Source organism: Anolis carolinensis, chromosome X, assembly GCF_035594765.1.
Source record: "Anolis carolinensis isolate JA03-04 chromosome X, rAnoCar3.1.pri, whole genome shotgun sequence".
Lineage (NCBI taxonomy): Eukaryota > Metazoa > Chordata > Lepidosauria > Squamata > Dactyloidae > Anolis > Anolis carolinensis.
This window is the reverse complement of record NC_085847.1, coordinates 10,774,993-10,799,138: the sequence shown is the minus strand read 5'-3', so window position 1 is coordinate 10,799,138 and position 24,146 is coordinate 10,774,993. Positions and strand designations below refer to the sequence as shown.

The 24,146-nt window shown below is 41.7% G+C and overlaps 1 protein-coding gene across 2 annotated transcripts in view; it reads left to right on the top strand.

Annotated features, from left to right (window-relative positions):
* tmem132d (transmembrane protein 132D) overlaps nucleotides 1-24,146 on the top strand; it is a 230,956-nt gene that overhangs the window by 46,076 nt on the left and 160,734 nt on the right. For both annotated transcript variants that reach the window (XM_008113638.3, XM_008113639.3), the window contains exon 2: nucleotides 7,680-8,568. In XM_008113638.3, coding sequence (XP_008111845.1) covers nucleotides 7,680-8,568 — 889 coding nt within the window. The remainder of the gene's footprint in view (nucleotides 1-7,679; nucleotides 8,569-24,146) is intronic.

Below are 24,146 nucleotides of genomic sequence, written 5' to 3'. Positions count from 1 at the left end.
TAAAAAAATATTTGCGGCCTGAGAAAGTTTGAATTTCGGTCTTTTTACTTTTGCCTCGTCTCAAATAATAGTTGGATCAAATTGTTGCAAAATAAGTGCCGCCGGTCTGTATTGGACCACGAAAAATAGAGGAATCATTCTGAACAAAAGATGATTGTTGTGCTCTGTAGCCAATACCCAAGAAGAGACCGCGATCACAAGACAATATGAAGGATCGGAATGGTTTTCTGTTGGCAAGAGGTCAAACAAGGATTTTTTGGGTATCATTTAATCTGTTTAATGGAATAGGCAGGATGTGTCGTCTGGAAAGTGGGATTAAACGCACGAAAATTATGAAAGGAGCCCCAACGCCGTAAACGCGGCACGGCAGCGGAGACGAAAAAAGATTGACATCACTTTGAAGCAGGTGAAGAAGAGATCAACATTATCAAAATATTTTCTATGCCACCGCTGTGTTATTAATTTAAATGGAGATTGCCACGACAAAGCTAGAAAAAGACTAGGGAAGCTATGAAGGAACTGGATAAGAGCCTCGAGCGCATATATAATCTATATCTATCTATACACATTATAAAAGTGAAAAAGGTGTATGTGTGTATGTGGAGGAGGTGTCCATATACACAGACAGACCCCCGCTTCCACAAACAGCTGAGCAGGAGACACCCATGGTCCTTTCTCCACTGACATCTAGGTTATAGTGAACATGTAGCCCAAACCTATCAGTGTCCTCCACAAACACCATTCTGCTCCCCACCCAAGTGAAATCTTTTATTCAGGGACAATTTCATCCTAGATGTTCTGTTTTTCCTCCAGAAGGGACATCCCAGGGTTCCTTAATTTGCATGACTCTGCCCACTGCCTCTCCCTTAACCCTTTCCTACCCTTTCCTATGGCACACAGTTCACAGAACAAGCGAGTTGGGGACAATTCACCATTATTTATAAGAGTTGCACTTGACCTACATCCAGAGTACTGTTAACCCAACCAACGATGGATCCTTAATTTGCATGAGCCCACCCACTGCGTCTCCCTTAACCCTTTTCTACTCTTTCCTATGACACACAGTTCACAGAACAAGAGATTTGGGGACAATTCACGACTATTTACAAGAGTTGCACTTGACCTACATCCAGAGTACTGTTAACCCAACCAACGATGGATCCTTAATTTGCATGAGCCCACCCACTGCCTCTTGCTTAACCCTTTCCTACCCTTTCCTATGGCACACAGTTCACAGAACAAGAGATTTGGGGTCAATTCACCATTATTTACAAGAGTTGTAGTTGACCTACATCCAGAGTACTGTCAACGCAACCAACGATGGATCCTTAATTTGTATGACCCCACCCACTGCCTCTCCCTTAACCCTTTCCTATGGCACACAGTTCACAGAACAAGAGATTTGGGGACAATTCACGACTATTTACAAGAGTTGCACTTGACCTACATCCAGAGTACTGTTAACCCAACCAACGATGGATCCTTAATTTGCATGAGCCCACCCACTGCCTCTTGCTTAACCCTTTCCTACCCTTTCCTATGGCACACAGTTCACAGAACAAGAGATTTGGGGACAATTCACCATTATTTACAAGAGTTGTAGTTGACCTACATCCAGAGTACTGTCAACGCAACCAACGATGGATCCTTAATTTGTATGACCCCACCCACTGCCTCTCCCTTAACCCTTTCCTATGGCACACAGTTCACAGAACAAGAGATTTGGGGACAATTCACCATGATTTACAAGAGTTGCACTTGACCTACATCCAGAGTACTGTCAACCCAACCAACGATGGATCCTTAATTTGCATGAGCCCACCCACTGCCTCTCCCTTAACCCTTTCCTACCCTTTCCTATGGCACACAGTTCACAGAGGAATTGATCAGCAACTGAAAAAGACACTTGGGGAGAATTCAGCAAGATTTACAAGAATTGTACTTGACTTATATCTGGATATCACCGTGAACCTAACCAATGATGGATCTGGACCAAATTTGCCACGGATAATGGGACTTGCAGTACCTTCACTGGAATGGTGACCCCACTGACAATGGACTGGGACCAAACCTGGCACAGAGAAGTCCCGTGACCAACTGAACATACTGCATACATTGATTTTGGGAATTGTAGTTCACTTGAATCCAGAAAGCACGTCAGATCTGGACCCAACTTGGCACACAGACCCAACATGACCAGGCCTGGTTTAGTGGGTGTTTAACGTTGGATCTGGGAGTTGTAGTTCACCCTTATTCAAAGAGCCCTGAACCCAGCTGATGACGGATCTGTACCAATGAAAGATCTTTCGTGGAGTCTTCATAGATTAGAGATGTTGGTTGGTTTGTTCTAAGATGCTTGCTCTGTACCATGCATCCCTCCTTCTGAACAGTCATCCCGACTGCTACAGAAATGTCATCCTTCCCAAATTCCTTTGCTGAATCCTTCACCCTTCCCTCTCTCTTTATCCTTCCTCGACATTTACAAGATTGACATTTGAATGCTGCGTTGAAAGTGACCACTTCTGGAAGGATTACCATTCTTTGGTACCATGTCTTTTGACATTTGACAAGCCTTTTTGTCGAAGGGACGATGGTAGAATAGGGATGCAGACCTATTTGTAATCAAAGGTCACCCTTTCAGGGTGGGCATGTCTTTCTTGGCTCAGAATGCATGTATCTCCATGGCCGTCCTGCAGTGTTGACTTATTTTTCTGGAGAGTTGTATGAAAAATGACAGGAAATCCATACTTGAGCAGAAGACCTGCGATAATACCAGGATGCTTGCCATTTCTGGTGTCAAGGTGAGGTGGTGGTGCAAAGGGCAGGGATGGTGTTGAATGTGTATGTGGAGTGGTGGTATTTATTTATCGTGTCAGAAGCAAATGGAAAATACGGCTATAATGTATTAAAAAACCATGAACAAAAGTTAAAAACTCCACTTTATAGCCCCATTTCTTAAGATTGGCTCTGCATCTCGTGATGCCAGAGCGCAGTCTGTCCACCGATTTCCCAGTCACCCTGCCTTCTGTCTCTCCTCCAGTCTTAGCCACTGATTGAGGTTCCGGGTTTTAACCTGCCACTTTTGGACTCTCGCTTGCTGAGGTGTTCCTGTGAGTGTCTCTTATTTATTTATTTATTTATTTATTTACAGTATTTATATTCCGCCCTTCTCACCCCAAAGGGGACACAGTAATGTTACAGTAGAGTTTCATTTATCCAACACTCGCTTATCCAACGTTCTGGATTATCCAACGCATTTTTGTAGTCAATGTTTTCAAAAAAATCATGATATTTTGGTGCTAAATTCGTAAATACAGCAATTACAACATAAGATTACTACGTATTGAACTACTTTTTCTGTCAAATTTGTTGTATAACATGATGTTTTGGTGCTTAATTTGTAAAATCATAACCTAATTTGATGTTTAATAGACTTTTCCTTAATCCTTCCTTATTATCCAACATATTTGCTTATCCAACATTCTGCTGGCCCGTTTATGTTGGATAAGTGAGACTCTACTGTATTATTGTTTTATTTTATTATGACACAGCAAACAAGATAGATATGCTGGATTTCATATCACAAAATCACAAGTCGAACACTTCCCAAGTGTCTAGGACTGTGTGATGTGTTATTATTATTATTATTATTATTATTTTATTGTATGACACAGCAAACAAGATAGATATGCTGGATTTCGTATCACAAAATCATAAGTCGAACACTTCCCAAGTGTCTAGGACTGTGTGATGTGTTATTATTATTATTATTATTTTATTATGATACAGCAAACAAGACAGATATGCTGGATTTCATCTCACAAAATTACAAGTCGAACACTTCCCAAGTGTCTAGGACTGTGTGATGTATTTTCGGATGATGCGTGCAGATCCCAGCAGGGTGGCCTTTTGCAGTTGGCAGATCGTAATTTTGTCAATGTTTATTGTTTCCAAATGCTGGCTGAGATCTTTTGGCACGGCACCCAATGTGCCCATCACCATTATTATTATTATTATTATTATTATTATTATTATTATTATTATTAACACATAATAGCCTTTTAGTGCAAATATTTGTGCAAAACGTATTATTTTATGTACAGAGTGTTGAGCTTTGCAGACAAATAGCTGCAAGTGATTTCCAAAACAAGTCTTGAAGTCAGAAAATCATCCCATGAAAAAAGGAGCAACCTCTGCTGTGGAGAAAATGCTTGACATGATTTCTTTTGGTTTGGGGCCAATGAAAGCGTGAAGGTTTACCTGTCTAGGTTCACCAATGCACCCAACACGCGTGGCCAGCCGTGGCTTCTCCCAGCTGAAGCCCAGATGATGCTTCGAAGCTTGGTGAAGGGATTCTGGGGGTTGGGGAGTCACTTTGCTTTGTTGTCCTGGAGCCGCCTCTCTCCGCGGAATAAAGTGCAAGCTCTGTTTTGAAATTGCTGGCCTCTGGGCTGTTTTGGGAAGGCAGCTGTCAGCTTCCAGAAGGATTCCAATTGAAATTCACAACATGACATTTCCTCTCTGGTTAGAAGAGAGGCAGCTCCGCGATGGTGAGCCCGTCTGGCTTGCACAGTTGCCTTTCCGTGTGTTTGGCTATCAAGGCCTTTCGTTCTCGGTGTGCCTTTGTTGCCTTTGCCAAAAGCAACCTTTTCTTTATCTCTCATTGAGAGGGCAAGGCCATTCTGAAGTGGATGGGGAAATAGAGGAGACAAAGACACCCCTTTTCCCCTGTAAAACCCTAATTTATTGTACATTGAACTTAGAAACGGGAGCGGGGTGAGAACGGGACACGTTTTTGTATCCGACACTATAGAAGACTAAATTAATAATCTAATGAAACCATCTCTGAAGTGGGTGGAGGTAAGAATAGGGTTGCAATTAATAGAAACCATGAATTAAACGACTCAACGCTCAACGATCCTGCCATTTGAATTTGTAAAGTTGCATCCTCAGTGCTGGCCTGTATTTCATCCAGCCGTAAACACAGAGTGAATCTGGAATCTTCAAGAATGAATGAGGCTGCAGTCTTAATAAAGATGAAAGAAACCCTCTCCAACCCCCCAACCCTGCTTCTCATTAATTCCTCGTTACAGGAATTAATGTGGTTTGGATTCTGTGACTAGTATTTGACAATTAAAAAAAAAAAAAACGGCGCCAGATTTTTCATCCAACGATGTTGTAGTCGGTAGCGTGTCACAGTTGCGATCGATTAGGAATGAGTGTTTTTGCATATTGAGTACATCGCAGCTGGCATCTGACATGAAATCACCATCACTGTTAGAAAACATCCCAAATATAAAAATTCCCAAATGTAGCATTTGAATGGATCAAAGCAAGACTATATTTGAAAGTTCAGTTGCGAGAGAATGTAGTAACCCGAGTCCTTGATGGAGTACTTCCTCATTCTTCTAGAACAAGGACTGAACATTTTCCGCAACTTGGTCACTTAAATTGGTCCAGGTATACGCTCGCTCTGTTGCATCAACTTGAAAGACCAACAGCTTCCATACATTGCTTATGGGCTTGATATAGAAGTCTTTGATTGACACCTGTAGGAAGCAGGATGCTCGACGAGAAAGACCTTTGGCCTAAACCAAGCAAATCTTACGTTGTTCCCCGCTGTGCAAATAGATGACTGAATAAGAGAGACCTCTTAGAGATGTAAATCCTCGCTTATCTTTCCTTGTGCTCAAAAATAAAAAAGTCATTTTCTTCTGCTTGATGAGATGGTGAGAATTTTGGTACATAGTTTAAAATACATTGTCGAAGGCTCTCATGGGCTGCCGGAAAACTCACAGCAACCCTATTTTAAAATAGTTTTTAAAAATAATAATTGTACATATTGTACAAATGAGGACAACCGTTGCGGCAGCCTTGTTACGTAAAAGTGTCAGATGGAGTGTTTACACTTTTTAATCAATGACCCCGTCCTTTGGCAGTTGCCCCATGCATATGTAAACTTTGTTTATTGGGGGAAATAAACTAGCTTTTTCGTACGTCGACTTGTAGAGATGTTGATATGGGGAGAAGGTCTCTATTTATATCTATGCCATTGCATACTGGGTGGAAGATGACATGGCAGTTGGCAGTTTTTTGACCGGCTATCCCAGGCATAGGCAAACTTTTTTGCCTTGGGGCTGTATTGTGGGCCTGACCGAGAGAAGTGGGCTAGGAAGAAGGGCAGCCGGGACATGCTGGGTGGGATGGGCCCGGGAGGGAGGGAGTCTGTGAGAGGGTGGGACTGGAAGAGGATGGGACAGGGCTCAGGTCATCCTCAGGTTGTGATCCTGGCATAAGCATGAGATTGCTTGCTCCATCCTTATCCTAGGAGAAAAACAAGACATGTGGCGACTGCCCCGATCCTCTTCCCCCTATTATTGGGCTGGCCTCTTGGCATTATGCCAGGAGGAGGGCTCCGTGCCTTCCTTGTGCTGTCCTCTTGGCATAAGGACACAGCCGCACCCTCCTAATCCAAGGAGGAGGACGAGACATGAGGTGGCTGAGAGTGCTCCAGAGTGCTCTCGACTACTGCATGCCATCCTCTCCTTTCCGCCTCCCACTATCTTCAGGCTGGCCTCTTGGCATTATGCCATCGTCGGGCCATCCTCTTGACCTAAGGACCCAGCCGCACCATCCTAATGCAAGGAGGAGGACAAGACATGAGGTGACTGAGAGTGCTCTCGGGGGCTCTCAACTACTGCATGCCTTCCTCCCCTGTCCGCCTCCCACTATCTTCAGGCTGGCCTCTTGGCATTATGCCATCATCGGGCCATCCTCTTGACCTAAGGACCCAGCCGCACCATCCTAATGCAAGGAGGAGGACAAGACATGAGGTGGCTGAGAGCGCTCTCGACTACTGCATGCCTTCCTCCCCTATCCGCCTCCCACTATCTTCGGGCTGGCCTCTTGACATTATGCCAGGAGGAGGGCTCCGTGCTATCCTTGGGCCGTCCTCTTGACATAAGGACACAGCCATACCATCCTAATGCAAGGAGGAGGACAAGACATGAGGTGGCTGAGAGCGCTCTCGACTATTGTGTGCCTTCCTCCCCTGTCCTTTCTGCATGAGGGTGAGGCGAGCCACCATGTCTTTATGCTCAGAGGACAGGGAAAAAGGAGGAGGGCCTGAAATAAGAATCCAGGGGGCCACATCTGCCCCCCCCCCCCGGGCCTTAGTTTTCCCATGCCTGGGCTATCCTGTTGGGCAAAGACACATTTTCTCATCAGTTATGAGACAAATGACCAATTTTCTTTGTAAGGTAAAGGTAACCTTTTCCCCCTGACGTTAAGTCCAGTCGTGACCGAATTTGGGGGTTGATGCTCATCTCCATTTCTAAGCCGAAGAGCCGGCGTTGTCCGCAGACACTTCCAAGGTCATGTGGCCATTGGCATGACTGCATGGAGCACCGTTACCTTCTCGCTGGAGCGGTACCTATTGATCTACTCACATTGGCATGTTTTTGAACTGCTAGGTTGGCAGGAGCTGGGGCTAACAGCAGGCGCTCATTCCGCTCCTGGGATTTGAACCTGGGACCTTTTAGTCCACAAGTTCAGCAGCTCAGTGCTTTAACACACTGTGCCACCATGGGCCCCATTTTCTTTGTATCCCTCATAAATGTAGATGTAGAGATATGAGTATTAGCTTTCAAACTGATAAACTCTCTTTTCCTTGTTCTCAGTTACAGAGAGCCGGGGGATCCTGGAAAGCATCCAGAAATTCTCCTTGCTGCCCACATACCTGCCCGTGAGTTATCACATCCACAATGCGGACGTCTCCTTCTTTCTTAAAGAAGCCAACCAGGATATCATGAGGAACTCTAGTCTGCAGTCCCGAGTGGAATCCTTTCTCATCTATAAATCCAAGCGGCCTCCTGTCGTGAAGGCAACGTATGGACCCTTTTCCATTGAACAAGTGGTTCCCCCGGATCTTTTGTCGCCTTCCAATTCATTTGGATCAACTGCTCCGAAGTTCTCTTTTAACTGGAAGCTGAAGGCATACATCATGAACAACAAAATCTATCCGAGCAGACCCAAAGTCCAAATACTCTTCTATATTGTCGGGAGGGACTGGGATGATTACAGTGTCACGGAAAAGCTGCCGTGCTTACGAGTCTTTGCTTTCCGAGAGACGAGAGAAGTCCGTGGCAGCTGTCGCCTGAAAGGGGCTCTCGGCCTGTGCGTGGCTGAGTTGGGTCTCCTTCCCAGTTGGTTCAACCCACCGACCGTGGTGGGCCGTAAGAAACTCCTGAATCAGTCCGAAGGGAGTCCGGTGGAACTTTACTACGCGATCCAACAAGGGGACGAGAAAGGGGATTGTGCAAAGGAGGATCCAAAGAAGGACAACGGGATCCGGCCCGGACGCAACGAGATCGACGAATCGGGACCCCCTTTGCAGAGAATTGGCAGTGTTTTCCTCTACCAGTCCCGAGGCAGCCCTTCCTTGAGCGAAATGCGGCTGGATAGCAACATTGCCATCCAGTATATACCAAAGACCGTCAAGCAAGGAGATGTCTTGACCTTTGTGGTATCTATTGCTCCAAACACAACGGTGGACCAATTCACGCTGAGGTAAGGCAACAGGCTTAAGAGTCAGAGGCCTATGTTTTGTTGAATTCTCCTCTGTGGGTGTTAAAATATAGTTGAATGTTTAAGCAGAGTTTATATTAGTTCATAGTTTCAGTATTTCTCCTTGGTTTTGCTGCTTTGTGTGGGACAATGTTTGCTTGACACTATATTAATGAGTCCCCTTGGGGAGATAGGGCGGAATACAAATAAAGTTTATTATTATTATTATTATTATTATTATTATTATTATTATTATTATTATTTTATTGTATGACACAGCAAACAAGATAGACATGCTGGATTTCGTATCACAAAATCACAAGTCGAACACTTCCCAAGTGTCTAGGACTGTGTGATGTATTATTATTATTATTATTATTATTTTATTATGACACAGCAAACAAGATAGACATGCTGGATTTGGTATCACACGTCGAACACTTCCCAAGTGTCTAGGACTGTGTGATGTATTATTATTATTATTATTATTATTATTATTATTATTATTATTATTATTATTATTATTTTATTATGACACAGCAAACAAGATAGGTATGTTGGATTTTGTATCACAAAATCACAAGTCGAACACTTCCCAAGTGTCTAGGACTGTGTGATGTATTTTCGGATGATGCGTGCAGATCCCAGTATTATTGTTGTTGTTGTTATTATTATTATTTTATTGTATGACACAGCAAACAAGATAGATATGCTGGACTTCGTATCACAAAATCACAAGTCGAACACTTCCCAAGTGTCTAGGACTGTGTGATGTATTTTCGAATGATGCGTGCAGATCCCAGTATTAGTATTGTTGTTGTTGTTGTTGTTATTATTATTATTATTATTATTATTATTATTATTATTATTATTTTATTGTATGACACAGCAAACAAGATAAATATGCTGGATTTCATATCACAAAATCACAAGTCGAACATTTCCCAAGTGTCTAGGACTGTGTGATGTATTTTCGAATGATGCGTGCAGATCCCAGTATTATTATTATTATTATTATTATTATTATTATTATTATTATTATTATTATTATTATCTGCATTGAATTGGATTATACAGCAATGTATTTATTTATTAATTTACAGTATTTACATTCAATGTCATTAGACATACAACACATAGACAGACACAGGGGTAATTTAACATTTTCCAGTTTCTGGCTTCATGAGGTTATGCTCCATTCCGGCCACAGGGGGAGCTGCCGCTTCATCGTCCACTTGTGTCACCGAGTCCTTGATGGAGTACTTCCTCATTCCTTTCCACATGCTGCTGGAAGTTTTTATGGTGTCGTAAAATTAGTTAAATTAGCCTCCCCACATAAAGTGGTACCTTTTGCGCTTGTCTTCTGTGCACGCTTAGGAAAATACACTGGTTTCGCGGAACCGTTTTGCGCAAAACGGCAGCAACCACCAACCTTATTTAGTGTCTTGGCCTTGTTTGATGCTCAAGGTGAGATAGTTTACAAGGAATCGGGAATCTCGCTATGCCGAGATGGTCCATCTTGGCCAAAATTATGGGAATATTTTTGCCATATCCCTCTGTCAAAACTTTTGGGGATTGGATGGTTTTCGAGGAGGGAGCTTTCAGACGTTGCGTCTCCAAAACACACATGAATACTCAATGCGAAAATTAATTTAACTTCACAGGAATAAAGGAAACACACACAAAAAGGGGAGAAACATATCTCAGACCATTCTCACTTTACACAGGCAACAATAAAGCTAGAATTCCCGGTCGGTAGCCAAATGAGGAGCTGCATTACACTCCCCAATGTGCCTGCAATGGAAAGACTCTGAGAATGAGTGGGCGTAGCAGATCCACACTGTCAGGGGAATGCCAGCCTCTTGAAACTCTTTTAATTCATAAATAAAACCCTTTTTTTATCAGTTCCCCAAAGTTTCCAAAGCACCGTTTTAGGCAGTCCTCTTCAGGTATGCAAAAACCATATGTTTGAAGTGCCTTTCTTCTAGCGCGCTGCCGCAAAAAAAAAAGAGCTATTTGAAAACCATCTTCATAAAGCGTTGTTCACTCCCCAGGCGTGGGCGAGGATTTGCAGTTTCTCCACACGTTTGCTTTGTGGGACTGAGAAAGGGAGGCTTTGTCAAGCATGAGAAGTGTTGTCTCTTTGGTGTGCGGAAGCAGGGGGACTGGGGAGCCTTTTTGCCATCAGAGGCTCCGCCGGGAAAACATTTCCACTCCCTGTCTTGAAGGAAACTTGAAGGAATCCTGAAAACTTGGGTCATAGGGATGTAAGGTTTTTGGTAAAGGTTTTCCTTGACATTAAATCTAGGCATATCCGACTCTGGGGGTTGGTGCTCATCTCCATTTCTAAGCCGAAGAGCCGCCGTTGTCCGTAGACACCTCCAAGGTCATGTGGCCAGTATGACCGCATGGAGCACCAATACCTTCCTGCCATGCAGTACCTATTGATCTACTCACATTTGCACGTTCCCGAACGGCTACCCTGTTTCCCCTAAAATAAGACATCCCCAGAAAATAAGACCTAGTAGAGGTTTTGCTGAATTGCTAAATATAAGGCCTTCCCCGAAAGTAAGACCTAGCAAAGTTTTTGTTTGGAAGCATGCCCACCGAACAGAACACCAGAACATGCAGGATCGGTAAATGTACATACCATAAAGTGTTGTACATGGAAATATTGGTAATAACAAGAAATTCTTGATAGGATTCACAGTTTGTCTGGTTATGCTGGTTTGTGATGACAACTACTGTACAGTATATAATAAATGTTCATTTTTTTGTTCATCAATAAATATGAATTCTTCTTCATGGAAAAATACGACATCCCCTGAAAATAAGACCTAGAGCATCTTTGGGAGCAAAAATTAATATAAGACACTGTCTTATTTTCGGGGAAACACGGTAGGTTGGAAGAAGCTGGGGCTAACGGCGGGAGCTCACCCTGATCCCCGGATTGAAACTGCCGACTTTTCAGTCCACAAGTTCAACAACTTGGCTGGGGGCTACTATAGGTATATATAACCCCCCCCCTCTCTCTCTATATATAGCCTAGGTATATATACAGTAGAGTCTCACTTAGCCAAGCTAAATGGACCAGCAGAAGCTTGGATAAGCGAATATCTTGGATAATAAGGAGGGATTAAGGAAAAGCCTATTAAACACCAAATTAGGTTATGATTTTACAAATTAAGCACCAAAACATCATGTTATACAACAAATTTGACAGAAAAAGTACAGTAGAGTCTCACTTATCCAACATAAACGGGCCGGAAGAATGTTGGATAAGCAAATATGTTGGATAATAAGGAGAGATTAAGGAAAAGCCTATTAAACATCAAATTAGGTTATGATTTTACAAATGAAGCACCAAAACGTCATGTTAGACAACAAATTTGGCAGAAAAAGTAGTTCATTACGCAGTAATGCTATGTAGTAATTACTGTATTTATGAATTTAGCACCAAAATATCACGATATATTGAAAACATTGACTACAAAAATGGCTTGGATAATCCAGAGGCTTGGATAAGCGAGGCTTGAATAAGTGAGACTCTACTGTAGGTATATACAGTAGAGTTCTGGTTATTCGACATAAACGGGCGGGCCGAATGTCGAATACAGTAGAGTCTCACTTATCCAACATAAACGGGCCGGCAGAATGTTGGATAAGCGAATATGTTGGATAATAAGGAGGGATTAAGGAAAAGCCTATTAAACACCAAATTAGGTTATGATTTTACAAATTAAGCACCAAAACATCATGTTAGACAACAAATTTGACAGAAAAAGTAGTTCAATCTGCAGTAATGCTACGTAGTAATTACTGTATTTACGAATTTAGCACCAGAATATCACGACGTATTGAAAACATTGACTAAAAAATGCGTTGGATAATCCAGAATGTTGGATAAGTGAGACTCTACTGTAACAGGATCTGACGGATAATAGGGAGGTGGCTATATTACTATACAAAATCCCAGAATACTTGTAAAGTATCTATACAAACATACGATAGTCTATGTACAAAGAAATGTGTCGAAATGACATATATTGTTACAGTTCCCCGTACAAAACTCAATTGAGCTTTGTACAGGGAACTTGTAACAATATATGTCATTTGGACACATTTTCTTTGTACATAGACTATCACAGGGGTCCCCAAACTAAGGCCCGGGGGCCGGATGCGGCCCTCCGAGGTCATTTACCTGGCCCCCGCCCTCAGTTTTATAATATAATATATTGTATATACATATAATATTGATAATATTATTATAATGTAATACAATATAACACTAATAATAATAGCATATAATAATATGAATTATATATTCTATATTACATATAATATTACTAATAATAATACAGTACAGTGGTATAGTTCAATATAGTAATATATAATGCTAATATTGTGCTATGCTAATAATATAATATATTATATGTACATATAATTTGTAAGCCACTCTGAGTCCCCTTTGGGGTGAGAAGGGTGTGATACAAATGTAGTAAAGAAATGTAGTAAATAAATAATAAATAAATACATTTTAGACGTAGGCTCGCCCAAAGTCTGAAATGACTTGAAGTCACACCACCACAACAACAACAACAACAACAATCCTAACTAACTTGACTATCTCATTGGCCAGAAGCAGGACCACACTTCCCATTGAAATCCTGATAAATGTATGTTGGGTTAAAATTGTTTTTATTTTTAAATATTGTATTTCATTGTTCTTGTTGTTTTTACACTACAAATAAGACATGTGCAGTGTGCATTGGAATTTGTTTGTATTTTTTTTTTCAAATGATAATCCGGCCCCTCAACAGTCTGAAGGATTGTGGACTGGCCCTCAGATTAAAAAGTTTGAGGACCCCTGGACTATTGTATGTTTGTATGGATAATAGGGAGGCCCTATTATCCGGCAAGCCGGTTGAAGGAAGCGCCCCCGTGCGCGTTGCTAGGTAGCTTGCTATCTACCTAGCAACACGCACGGGCACTTTCCTAAGCCAATTGGCCAGTGCTGTTTTCTTCCATGTTCAGAAGAATTTTTTGAATTTTGGTTATTTGTTTGCAAAACTGGAAGGAAACCAAACGCAAGCCTCTTTCTCTCTTGGTGACCCAGATGAAAGGGGACAAACTCTCTCAAGATATTGTTCACAGTTAATAGATGCAGGAACCGGGCCATCTCCTGCCTGTCAAGCTGTCATAGGTGAGTATATCATCAAAAGCACAGTTGAGCCCCTTCCGAGTTCTCTCTCGCTCCCTTTCGAGGCTTGTGTTTGCTTTGCCAGGATGTTGCCATTCACCTTCTGACCTGTGCAGCCTATGCATTCCATCTGTTCCAGTCTGGATTTCCAGCCCAATGGAGCAAAAGCAACGGTGAAAGCCTTTCTGCCAACAGCTTTTGGCCTTGAATCATTGGACTAGACACACGGCATTCAGTCCTACAGAGAAAGGCTGAACCCGTTTCCGTCCAGATCATGTGTTTCCTCGGTATAGAGTTGATCCAGTTTTTCTTCATCCCAAATTCTGATGAGGCTTTATTCCTGCTCCCCAATCCCAGTTTATGGAACAGATGTTGTGTCCCAGTGAATGGCAGCTCCTTGCTTATTAGTCCAAGAAAATATCCTTAGCCAGAGGAATGAGCTACAGCTTGACGAATGGCTTTTTAAGAATGGGAAAGTACTTCTTAAAGATCTCAAGAAGATTCCTTCAGGTTGTGGCGCAGGCTGGTTAGCAGCCAGCTGCAATAAATCACTCTGACCAAGAGGTCATGAGTTCGAGGCCAGCCCGTGTCGGGGTGAGCACCCGACAATTAAAATAAAATAAAAATAGACCCTGCTCATTGTTGACCTAAGCAACCCGAAAGATAGTTGCATCTACCAAGTAGGAAATTTAGGTACCACTTATATGTGGGGAGGCTAATTTACGACACCATAAAAATCACCCAGCCGCCGTTGGAATGAGGAAGTTGCCGTCGCAGTGGATGATGAAGCAGCTGCTTCCCCTGTGACCGGAATCAAGCATACCCTCAGGAAGCTGGAAGCTGGAGAAGGTTTAAATTGCCTCTGCGTCTGTCTCTGTCTCTGTTCTGTGTTATATGGCATTGAATGTTTGCCTTATATGTGTACAATGTGATCCACCCTGAGTCCCCTTTGGGGTGAGAAAGGCTGTAATATATAAATACTGTAAATAAAAATAAATAAATAAATAAATAAATGCATCACAGTAGTTAGTCCCACATCCCACTTTCTGTAATGGTCAACAAAGTGCCCATGGGAAGCCCGTGAGCAGGACATGAAGTTGGGAATGTCTTCTGGACTCCTTGGTGTCATTAACAGGTTACTATAGGCTTTTTTTTTTTGCTAAGTATTAGCAAGGATCTGAACTATTTTTTTACAACAGTAAAGCAGCTGCGATTTATTTATTTATTTATTTACTACATACTTACTATCTCCCCGAAGGCACAAGGTACCAAAAAAAAAGAACATAAAATAGACACAATGTAAAATGCAAATGAATAAAACATATAAGCATGTAAGTAGCAACATAAAACCCAGATGAAAACAGTGCTCAATAATAATAAAACTTTATTTATATCCCGCCACCATCTCCCCGCGGGGACTCGGGGCGGCTTACATGGGGCAGAGGCCCAAACAACATAGAACAAAACATAGGCAACATAATACAAATCGCACCATAAAAAAGATAAAACAGTAATACAATATATCAATTAAAACAAAAATACAGGATAAAAAATTGCATTTAAAACACATAAATGGTAAAATTGTAATAAAATCGGGATAGATTATTTATTTATTTACAGTATTTATATTCCGCCCTTCTTTCTCACCCCGAAGGGGACTCAGGGCGGATTACAATGAACACATATATGGCAAACATTCAATGCCAACAGACAAACAACATATATAGACAGACACAGAGGCATTTAACATTTTTTTTCCAGCTTCACGATTCCGGCCACAAGGGGAGCTGTTGCCTCACTGTCCACTAGTGGCTGTACTTCCTCATTCCTTTCCTCGTGTTTTGCTGGCAGTTTTTATGATGTTGTAAATTAGTTACATTAGCCTCCCACATAAAGCGTACCTAAATTTCCCTACTTGACAGATGCAACTGTCTTTTGGGGCTGCATTGGTCAAAAGCAAGCCGGGCTATTTAATGGTCGGGGGCTTAACCCGACTCGGGCTTCGAACTCATGACCTCTCGGTCAGTAGTGATTTATTGCAGCTGGTTACTAGCCAGCTGCTAGTTTTTTTATTAAAAACCCTCTGGGGCTGATTAATTAATGACTTAATTAATTAATAAAGAAGGGCTTCTCCATTCGACCAGCAGCCCTGCCACAACCCGGAAATCTGCTTAGTGTTTTTTATTTTTTTAAATTGGGTTGCTAGGAGACCAAGTTGGAGGAGCTTAGCCTTCTAACTGGCAGCAATTGGATAAAAGCAATTATTCTCTCTCTCTAATTAGGACTTTATTTTTCTTTTCTTTTTGTTGTATCAACCTAGAGCCGTGGATGTTGGGTTGTGTTGTCAAATTTCGAGGTTGAGGGGCCTGTAGTTTTGTTGTTTTGTGCATCGCCGTGATGCCATCACTCTTTTATATATATAGCTGTTTTTAACCAAGAGGAAATGTATATGTACGCAATCAAATTCTGCATTCGTATGTGAAAATAGATAAATGATCTATGTTAGGATAAGAATATACAAAAAAAATACAATTTGAATTGTTCCAGTCTCGGAAGCACTGGAAGACAAGCTAGCTCTATCTTCTACGTGGCATCTCTTCGGATATTGAAAGACAGCTATCATATCACATCTCGATCTTTTCTCGATCTAAAAATACCAGTTCCCGTGCCATTCTTCTTAGGGCTTGGTTTTCAGGACCTTTTCCCATCTTGGTTGCCCTCCTCCGGACACATCCGTCTTCATCTTGCCTTGACACTGAGAAATCATGACTGGTGAGCCTCCGTGTCAGTGGGGTTCAATGCAAAAACTTTAAAATAGCTAGCCAAAAGCACCGAGACTGAGCTCCTTTAAAGTTCAAGCTAAAATACAGAGCAGATTCCTCACCTCACTGACAGGGAAACCATCAGCCAGCACAAAATGTAAGGATTTACAAGTACCGTATATACTCGAGTATAAGCCGGATTTTTCAGCCCTTTTTTAGAACTGAAAAAGCCCCCCTCGGCTTTTATACTCGGGTGAGGGTCCTGGTTGGCTTATATTCAAGGTCGGCTTATACTCAAGTATACATGGTATATTTATTTTTCTCTCTCTATTATTATTGGCATAATTACATTTATTATTTGACACTACTTATTATTATTATTATTATTAATAAAAGGATTCATAAGCACATTTACATTGAAGAAGTTGGGAATAATGATTTAATAAGAGTTGGACAGAATTATCTTAAATTACAGTTTTATGTAAATATTCAGAAATGTAATTTTATTATTACTGTATATACTCAAGTATAAGCCTAGTTTTTCAGCCCTTTTTTAGAACTGAAAAAGGCCCCCTCGGCTTATACTCGGGTGAGGGTCCTGGTTGGCTTATATTCAAGGTCGGCTTATACTCAAGTATACATGGTATATTTATTTATTTTTCTCTATTATTATTGGCATTATTAAATTTATTATTTTACTCTACTTATTATTATTATTATCTATATATATAAAAGGGTAATGAAATTTCGGCCTAGGATAAAACAACAAAACTACACATCCCAGAAACACTAAACTTGGCAGCACAACCCCTCATCCATGCCTCTACGTTCATACAACAAAAAGAAAAGAAAAATAAAGTCCTAATTAGAAGGGAGAAGAATAATTGTTTTTATCCAATTGCTGCCAGTTAGAAGGCTAAGCTCCGCCCACTTGGTCTCCATGCAACCCACTCAGCTCAGGGGACAGGCAAAGTGAGGCTTCAGGCCTCTTCCACACTGCCTATAAAAAACAGATTATCATATTTTAACTGGATTACAGTATATGGCAGTGTAGACTCAAGGCCCTTCCACACAGCTATATTACCCATTTATAATCTTATATTATCTGCTTTGAACTGGATTATCTGGACTCCACACTGCCATATAATCCACTTCAGTGTGCATTTTATACAGCTGTGTAGAAGGGGCCTTATATAAATCACAAAATCACAAGTCGAACACTTCCCAAGTGTTTAGGACTGTGTGATGTATTTTCGGATGATGCGTGCAGATCCTAGTAGGGTGGCCTTTTGATGTTGGCAGATTGTGATTTTGTCCCACAGTCTCTTTGCGTGCTCGTTTTCCAAGACTTTTGCAGGTTTGTGATCCCTTCCTGCTGCTGGGAGGTGGTACTTGAGGCATAAGTTCCAATGAATCATTTGGGCCACATAGTTGTGCCTCTGTTTGTAGTCTGTCTGTGCAATTTTCTTACAGCAGCTGAGTTTATGATCAATGGTTTTGTCAGCTTCCTTGCACAGTCTGCATTTTGGGTCATCAGCTGATTTTTCGATCTTGACCTTAATTGCCTTTGTCCTGATGGCTTGCTCCTTGGCTGCAAGGATCAGGCCTTCTGTCTCCTTCTCCAGGGTCCCATTCGTGAGCCAGAGCCAGGTCTTCTCCTTATCAGCTTTTCCTTCAATTTTGTCAAGGAACTTTCCATGCAATGTTTTGTTGTGCCAGCTGTCAGCTCTAGTTTGTAGTGCGGTTTTCTTGTACTGATTTTTTTGTCTGCTGTGCTTTGAGGAGTTTCTGATTTTTGACCTCAATCAAAGCAGGTTCTTCACTTTATTATTATTATTATTATTCTCAAGTTTTCCTTTTGAAGAAAAAGAGGGCAAGTGGTGAATATCCCCTTCCATGTTCCAAATGAGAGAGGAACAAACACGACAGCGACAGGCAGGCTGAATCCTTCCCTACAGCCCCGGCAAAATCCGTAAAATTGGATGAAGCTGGTATTTGTTTTTCTGATTCCATTTCCTAAATGACCCTTTCTCGGGGTCCTGTATAATTTCCCCCTTTTTAATAAAAGAGAGACACTCGGAGGGGAAGGGAGGCTCTGTGGGGCGGGGTGTGCGAAAAGCCCGTACCTTTGCAATAAAGTTTTCATTAGAGGCGAAAAATGGAACTCAGCAGAAATTGGTTTAACTAGCGCTCGCCTTATAACAACGAGAGGGTTTTAGGGGATGTGCGGGTGATTGGTTTTAAAAAGATATGAGTCACAATTTTGGAATCGGGAGGTTTGGGGCTCTAATCTGGCCGCTCAATTGCTTCGTTCCGATACCTTCCTCTGCATCTATTGAGAACGCATTAGGGGGGCTTCGGTGATAAGAAAATGAAACAATATGAGAGAGGGCTGTCAGGCCCGCGCTAGATAAACACAAGACAGATGGTAAGTGTGATTGGCATTGACAACATGCGAGAAGCCTTGTTTGCAGGTGCTGCTTCAGTCATCCATCACACTTGTACCTAATAGTGGGAGATGTCACTGTGATATACTTAAATCCCCAACTGACTGATAAAGAAGGAGATGTTAGAGCAACAGCTGGAGAAAAGGCAGCCAGGTAAGGCCTGTTGTGTTAGAAGGCAGGTGTCTTTCAGGTAATGATAGCGACTATTGCCTGCTTTGGTCCTCAATTTCCCATCTCCAGAAGAAGAAAACGGGCTGGGCTGTGGTGCAGATGGTTAGTAGCCAGCTGCAATAAATCACTACTGACCGAGAGGTCATGAGATCAAAAGCAGCCCGGGTTGGATTGAGTCCTCGACCATTAATAGCCTAGCTTGTTGTTGATCTAAGCAACCCGAAAGACAGTTGCATCTGTCACGTAGGAAATGTAGGTACCGCTTTGTGTGGGGAGGCTAATTTAATTTACGACACCATAAAAACGCCCAGCAGCGTACAAAAGAAGGAGGAAGTACTCCATCAAGGATTCGGTGTCACAGTGGGTGATGAAGCGGCAGCTCCTCCTGTGGCTGGAATCGAGCATACCCTCATGAAGCTGGAAAATGTCAAATTGCCTCTGTGTCTTTGTCTGTACGTCGTATGTCTAGTAATATTACATTTAATATATAATATATAATTAATATTATTGTATTATTACTAGTATAATATGGTATTACATTATATTATTATCAATATTAGATGTACATACAATATATTATATATTTATAAATTAAAAACTTCCAGCAGTGTGCGGAAAGGAACGAGGAAGTACTCCATCAAGGACACGGTGTCACAAGTGGTGGATGAAGCCGCAGCTTTCCCTGTGGCCGGAATCGAGCATATCTTCATGAAAATGTTAAATTGCCTCTGTGTCTGTCTATATGTTGTATGTCTAATGGCATTGAATGTTTGCCATATATATATATGCATTGTAATCCGCCCTGAGTCCCCTTCGGGGTGAGACGGGCGAAATATAAATACTGTAAATATATCATACCATTCCCCTCCCTCGCAGTGTTAAACAAGATCTTAACCATTTTGTTTTCATTGTTATACTCTACCTGCATTAAATATGATTTTGCCCGGTGACTCCACAGACGCACAAACAAAGGCTTTGGTGGCCCAGAATTCAACTCAAGAATATGCACAGACCTCGTGGCTTCAAGGACATGCCCAAATGAGTTCTCAGCCCTACTAATGTTCCTTTGCAGAATTATGTAAGCGCAACTCCAATAGATTCCTTGCCCCAAGCGGCAAGGTTTGATCCTAAGCTTGATTGACAATTGTTATTTTAAAAAGTGTGCTTGTACACGAGCCATAACGGCAGGAAGCTCAAAATCCAGACTGAGCTCGGAATAAATTTGCCAACGATCAAGGCAGCCTGTCCTCATTGGCTTCTGTATCCGTGAAGTACTTAAACTGCTCCAGGTTTGAGTCTAAACATTAAAGGAGATGGTCACGGTGCGGGATGTTATACCCTCACTTCACCTTTAAAGCAGCCCTTTAAAGATCAGACTAAAACCTGGAATGGATTTTCCTCCCCACCCAAATAGAAGCCAATAAATTCAAAAAGGTAAGATCAATTAAGAGAATCTGTTCTATTTGCATCTTTTAGGTACTGCACACAGATTATTTGGGACTCATTGGGTTCTTATTTGTTTGCAATATTTATATTCCTCCCTTCTCACCCCGAAGAGGACTCAGGATGGATTACAATGCATGTATACATGGCAAACTTTCAATGTCATTAGACATATGACATGTATAGACAGACACAGAGGTAATTTAACATTTTCCAGCTTCATGAGGGTATGCTCGATTCCAGCCACAGTCCTTGATGGAGTACTTCCTCATTCCTTTCCGCACGCAACTGGACGTTTTTATGGTGTGATAAATTAAATTACCCTCCCCGCTATTTAATGGTTGGGGGCAGTAAGAGCACCTAAAGCTTCGGAGAGCTTCTGTTCAACCATTTCAAAGCTCCCTGCTTGAGCAGTGATGGCACGATCATCAGTATAGACAAAACTCTCCGTCCCATCTAGATGACCCAGTACCATGTAGTTGTCATTGTGCAGAGGCTTGATGGCCATCTGTCGGGATGGCGTTGATTGTGCCTGTCTTGCATGGCAGGGTTGTGAGGTACCTTGCAACCTCTGAGGATGCCTGCCACAGATGTGGGCGAAACGTCAGGAGAGAAAGACTCACAGCAACCTAGTGATTCTGCAATGACAATACATTAATCCAACTTTAACTGCCATGATTCAATGTTATGGATCCATGGAAGCTGTAGTTTGTTGAGCGGTCAGCACTGTTTAGCAGAGAAGGCCGTGCAAAAGATATTGAGCCACAGCAGTTGACGTCATGTCAAAGTGTATTAATTCTTAGTTGCACACAGAGTTAGATGACAAATAACTCTATCCAAATAAGCAAATTTCTTCCGATGTCGGAAAGAAATCCGAGAAAAGTGGAAACAGCTTTGATGAAACGGAATCAATGTCTTAGAGATGGGATTCATTTCACACAGTTGGTTACCATCCCCATTTGTCGCTGAGAATTGGTACTTCTCTTCTAAGTTAATAGCGTGAGATTGTGCTTGCCCAATTGCACTGGGAACTCTTGGATTGGGTTCATTACTGGCCCAGATTTTCGACAGCGTTCTGAAAGAGGCTGCGGCAGTAGAGTGCTACGCTTCTGCGTTTTGCTTGACTGTAAGTTTGCTGAAAATAAAGTCTTCACAGAAAGATGTTCTAATCCAGTGGCGTGAATACCATGACTATTGTGTTGTCGAAGGCTTTCATGGCTGGAATCACTGGGTTGCTGTGAGTTTTCTAAACTGTTTGGCCATGTTCCAGAAGCATTCTCTCCTGACGTTTCACCCACATCTATGGCTGGCATCCTCAGAGGTTGTGAGTGAATTCAGGCCAGAGTGCAACATACACAAGTCATATCTGTGCGTGTCTGGCTCAAAGCAAAATGCACAGAGAATGAAGCAGAGGTAGCAAATCGATGCCCTGCAAAGGTGTAACAAGGAATCCAAAATTCTCTTTGCAAATAAGGGAGAAGGACAAACCCCACTCAACAACTCACATACGGCAATTTGACCTTGGCTCACTCAACAAGGCGACAGCTGTGATCCAATCGGTGCCATCGCCGTATTTGCTCCAATTCCGCGCATTAAAATATTTATGAAGCTTCTACCTTGTTCCAAGAGGTTTCTCAAAAGGTAGGGTGATTTTTTAAAAATATATATTTAAAGGTGGAAATGATTAATTCAAGCTGAAGAGCACTTACAGCATCACTAATCAGTGTCAGCGGGAGGCACATTCGCCTTCCCCCAAAGAGTCGACATCATTAAACAAAGTCTCTGAAACATAGCACAGACTTCCAAAAACTAGTTGCGTATCTTAAAATAGGAAGCTTGAAAATGTTTTCCTGTTGTAGTAGACTGTAAGCTTTCCAACTGCTGGCAACAAGGTGCAGTGTTTACAGTGGACTCTGCAGAAAATGCTTCAGCTGTACTTCATAAAAAAAGGAAAATTCACCTGTTGAGCCAGCCTTGCAAATACTGATTTATTATCAGTAAATTATACCTATTTTATATACTTATATACCTGGGATCATGTTGTAAATCTGTTAGCAACAAGGTATAGTGTTTATAGTGGACTCTGCAGAAAATGCTTCAGCTGTACTTCATTAAAAAAAGGAAAATTCGCCTGTTGAGCCAGCCTTGCAAATGCTGATTTATTATCAGTAAATATTTAACTTTTATGCCTATTTTATATACTTATATACCTGGGATCATGTTGTAAATCTGCTGGCAACAAGGTATAGTGTTTATAGTGGACTTTGCAGAAAATGCTTCAGCTGTACTTCATAAAAAAAAGGAAAATTCGCCTGTTGAGTCAGCCTTGCAAATGCTGATTTATTACCAGTAAATATTTAACTTTTATACCTATTTTATATACTTATATACCTGGGATCATGTTGTAAATCTGTTAGCAACAAGATACAGTGTTTATAGTGGACTTTGCAGAAAATGCTTCAGCTGTACTTCATAAAAAAGGAAATTTTGCCTGTTGAGCCAGCCTTGCAAATGCTGATTTATTATAAGTAAATATTTAACTTTTATAGCTATTTTATATACTTATATACCTGGGATCATGTTGTAAATCCCCACATCTAGCTGCTAAAAATGTTATCGAGATGATAAGAGGTGGTAATCTAATTCAACAACACCTCAGTGGTTCCACATCCCCCATTCCTCATTTCGGATGTCTGCCTGTTTTTCTGGCAGCTGTTGAAGAGGCTACATATATTGTTTTTCAGAATATGTGTGACCTCCGCTTTCAATTTATTTTTAAACAAATGAACCCATACAGTCCCTAGGTTTCAAAAGTTTGCAAACACCTTCACGGATAGGCAATCTTCCTACGACACCATTAGTGAATGCATTCACGGGCCTGCCCGCAATGAAACCCGGGTCACACGCTTATCGTGCTTTGCCTCAACAAGCATTCAAACGAATGTATTAATAATCCTCCCCAGCCTTTTGTGAAATGGTGCGACTATTTTCTAAGTGAGGGGAATCTGTTTGAGCGCTGTCATTTAAAGCATTGTCCTCGCCTGATAAGCTCCAATGCTCCGCCGCGCAAATTCCATTGTGTGTTCTGTGGAAGCCTTTATGACCATGAAAAAGAGCTAAACTCTTATGTCAGGCCGCTGTGGCTTCATGGATGCTTTTCGCAAAGAAGTATTATGCTGGCTGTGAATTGTCGCTAAATATGTATTTTGGACTAGATGCAGTAGTATACTGGTATATTTTGAAGTGCGGGTGCCGTCAGCTCCTCCTCCCAGAATTGTCTAAAAATTCAGACATCATCATCACATCATTATTATTATTTACACAACGACATTGTATGACACAGCAAACAAGATAGATATGCTGGATTTCGTATCACAAAATCACAAGTCGAACACTTCCCAAGTGTCTAGGACTGTGTGATGTATTTTCAGATGATGCGCGCAGATCCCAGTCGGGTGGCCTTTTGCAGTTGGCAGATAGTGATTTTGTCACTGTCTATTGTTTCCAAATGCCGGCTGAGATCTTTTGGCACAGCACCCAATGTGCCGATCACCACCA